Below are 3764 nucleotides of genomic sequence, written 5' to 3'. Positions count from 1 at the left end.
CGCGCTGGGGCCCGGGCCCGGCCCGCGCTGCGCCTGCTGCCGGTGCAGAGGGAGCCGCACCGTAGAGACGTGCGCGTCGATTCGGTTCTGCGCCCGTGGAAAAGATGGGTTTGTCTCTGCACGGTGAAATCACTCGTGAGGAGCGACTTACACCGTTGCTCATCATGCCGAAGTCTCGCTAGTTTGGTATTTGTTACTAACGTCACATAATCTGTAGATGTGCTGAGTACATGATGAAAATGGTAAATTTTTTTTTTGTTTACTAGAGAGCTGTTGTGCGTATGGATGAACGCAGGGAAGAGCAAATCGTGCAGCTGTTGAATACTGTCCAAACTAAAAATGAAAAGGAGCAAGAAGCCATGTCCTGGTGGTCTGGGGATGAAGAAGGGTGAGGAGAAACTACTACTGATGCTTTATTTACAAACTGTCCACAATCTGGCAGGCAGTTATATCGGAAAATCCTTAAACTGAGTGAGTGAATTTGGTTAACAAATAAACTCAAATTTCTCTATGTGTATTGACATATTGAAGCAGCTGGCTGTGACCATTGCTGTAGAGCTCCCTTCCAGGTTATTGTTGAGTTTGGGCTGTTAAATTTTTACTTAAAATTCTGCAACTGATCTCCAGCCGTTCTAGAGTATATATGGGGTTTTTCAGCTCCCTGGCCTCTGGAATTACTCTTCAGTGTTCGGTTATTGTGCAGTCCTGTGTGGAGCAGGGCCTGTTCTCGGCCCTTGCGGGGTGTTCAGTAGTAGCAGTGCGTGGGGCAGCCAGTGCTGCTCTAGGGCACTGAAAGGACACGTTGGGTCTCCAGGCGAACGGCCTAGGGCAGGGCGGTGGTTCTGACCGCGGGCTGAACAGTAAGTCCCTGCAGGTGGGTTGTTTCTCTCTCAGCTTCGTTTGGATACAGAAGAGCATGTTATGTTTCTGGATATGGATGTAGAATTTTCGATGGCTGGTAATTGTCAGCCAGTAATAGCTTCAAGAGCACATGCTGTATTCTTATGGTCTGACTGTCAAGTAACTAGTGGAGGTCGTGTCTCAGAAACAGCTCGGCTGGTTCTGCCTGCTCCTTGCAGCAGCCAGACTCATCGCAGGGAATCTTTGAAGTTTCTGTTCTTTGGGCTTATTTCAGACCCACTTCGGAACAGCCTGCAAAAGTGAAACCAGATGCTGAGAAGGCTCCTGTAAGACAGAGACCAGTCTTGGAAAAAACATTTCTCGATCGGGATGTGGAATATCTCTTTGAGAAGAATGAGCAAGATACGGATTTAGATGAGCAGCTTAAAGAAGACCTCAAAAAGAAGAAGTCCGATCCAAGATACATTGAAATGCAGGTACTTTGCCTTGCCTTAAGTAGAATGCTTTTGATAGTGGGTTTTTTTTTTAAATAAACTCACCGGAAAATGTAACTACTTTGAATTTATTTACTAAGACCTTTCTGTGATGTTACTATTGCTAAAATTTACCTTCAGAATTTACAAAATGCACTTAGCAATGGGACATGACTCAAAACCAGGCTGTCAGCAGCGATTTCTGGTGGCCTAAAATCTGAAATGGTGAGCTCATACGATGCTGAGCTGGCTGCGGTTCCTGTTTGCGTGCTAACAGAGGGTATCCCTATCCATCTAAAACTGAGAGCACTAAAATGGGCTCTGAAGGAAGGAATTGCCTCTTAAAAACGTAGTTGGTGGTGTTCCAGAAGCCGCAGGTACAGGTGTCAGGTCATGCTCTTCCCACGGAGGAGCTGACTCTCCCTTTGGCACAAAGCCCTCATCGTGCAGTTGTGTGTATGCGCCTCTTCAGGTGTCACATCGTGCTGCGTTTACATCACTCAGCTAAAGTCGTGGATCTGAAATTGCGAGGAATTAAACTGTTCTGTAGAGGGCCTGTGTCTATGAGAGTATTGGCTGAACAGTCTGTCGTGTGTTCTTCAGTTTATGCTGGATTATGGGTGGAATCTGAGATACCGCTTCAGTGCTGAAAGGCGTTTAAAGATAACGTACTGTTGTGTTCTGTTTCCGCAGAGATTCCGAGAGAAACTCCCTTCATATGGGATGAGACAGGTAAATGTGTGTTTAATTTGACAGTGTGTACGTTTCTGTTGTAAACCAGGAGAAAACGCTGGTGTAACTGGGACTAACCGGCTGGCTCTTACTGCTGGTAGTTCCCCAGTCACAGTACGGTGTTAGTGACAGTACGAGTTGTCACTGGCTGGGGAGAATTCTTATTTCCATGTTGCCTGTGTGAAATAGAAACTGAGTACGGGGTTAGGTTTTCTCCTGCAGGTTCAGTGGTGAGTGTGCTTCCTTTCTAAAGTTAACGTGCTTGTCCTAACGGGGACCTTCCCGGTAGTCCTTGTTTCTTCAAGCGGTTACACTCCTGTTTCCAGCCCTTTGGATTGGGAGTTAGAGGCTGGAGCCAGTTCCTGTCCGGTAAGAAATGGTAAAATACTGTGCAGAGTTTTGGAGTCTGCCCAGGAACATGCTTGTTTTGAGTCACCGGCGATAGACGGAAGGCAAATGTGGGAAGAAAAATGTTTACCAGTGTATTTCAGGTTTTATTTTAGTTATTTTCTGTTGTTTCGGTACAGGATCCTAAGTATTTAGAGCTAGTATGCAGGTTTGGAATGCTTTAAACCTTACAGGCGTCAAGTGTGGATGTGCAGAAAGTACTTGTGTGGTTTAAACTAAACTTTTCAGTATTATGAGAAACTGTTGAGTATCTGTTTTTCCGTTGCTATGACACTTTCTTCTAAGTTCACTGCACAGTAGCAGAGAACTGTCAGAATCCTTCTATAATCTGTTTTGAGCAATAAGACAATAGATGTTTTCTCTTGGTTTGGAAACAGGAACTTGTAAACCTTATAAACAACAACCGAGTAACTGTTGTAAGTGGTGAAACTGGCTGTGGGAAGACAACGCAGGTGACACAGTTCATCCTGGACGATTACATAGAGCGGGGGAAGGGCTCTACCTGCAGGATCGTCTGCACTCAGCCCAGGCGCATCAGCGCTATCTCAGTAAGTGCTGTTCAACAGACCGAGCTACTTCTGGAGTTTGTTGGTTCCCCGAGTAAACCGGAGGGAAAATGACTGCCTTCCTCAGGATCAGTGAATGGAAATGTGTTTCTTGCTGGGCCACGGGTCCGTGGGCAGGCTTCGGAGCTGAGTGAATGGTCCTCTAGATGATTTGTAGTTCAGATCTGAAAGAATTCCAAGTGACCTCTCAAAGAACCTGCCCTGCTGTCACGTGTGCTCGTGCTACATTTAAAGCTCAAGATGAGCTGTCAGCTGCAGTGGACAGTGAGGATGGCGGTTCCTGTCCTCTTAGATTCTATTGCAAATAGCAGTTTTGGTAATACACACTGATTTGATATTTAATGGGTTTTGGTCCTTAATGGAGTGTTGGCACTGCAAGCCTCACTCTTCCCCATATTTAATCGTGGTTTATACTGGTAACCGTAATGGGTCTGAGCATTGCAAATGTGAATGAAAGTAAATACTGATGTTGTCTCAGGCCCTGTAGAGCAAAAAAGAATTGGGCTTTTAAGCACACAGTAAATATTCTTGGTAGTCAAGTATCAAGTGATTATAGACCCTTATTTCCCATGAGGAGAAGCTCGTGAGAGTACTGCTAATGGTTGTGTTCCTTCAAAATATGTCGCAGTCCAGGTCTTGGGGCGCTGTCAGGAAACGCTGTTCTCGGTGGGGGAGAAAAAGAGAATTTCAGGGTGTTTCTTTGTCATTTACAAAGCTTGGCTCT

General features: G+C 45.6%; 1 protein-coding gene across 1 annotated transcript in view; it reads left to right on the top strand.

The window, feature by feature from the left end:
* The first annotated feature begins 270 nt into the window (after positions 1–270).
* DHX36 (DEAH (Asp-Glu-Ala-His) box polypeptide 36) overlaps positions 271–3764 on the top strand; it is an 18759-nt gene continuing 15265 nt past the window's right edge. The window contains exons 1-4 of the mRNA XM_010141874.1: positions 271–388; positions 1136–1337; positions 2028–2066; positions 2852–3022. Of these exons, the coding sequence (XP_010140176.1) occupies positions 282–388; positions 1136–1337; positions 2028–2066; positions 2852–3022 (519 nt within the window). The 5' untranslated portion in view covers positions 271–281. The remainder of the gene's footprint in view (positions 389–1135; positions 1338–2027; positions 2067–2851; positions 3023–3764) is intronic.

This window comes from Buceros rhinoceros, unplaced genomic scaffold, assembly GCF_000710305.1.
Source record: "Buceros rhinoceros silvestris isolate BGI_N320 unplaced genomic scaffold, ASM71030v1 scaffold9388, whole genome shotgun sequence".
Taxonomy (NCBI): Eukaryota; Metazoa; Chordata; class Aves; order Bucerotiformes; family Bucerotidae; genus Buceros; species Buceros rhinoceros.
The sequence above is the reverse complement of the archived record's forward strand: the minus strand, read 5'-3'. Positions and strand labels throughout refer to the sequence as shown.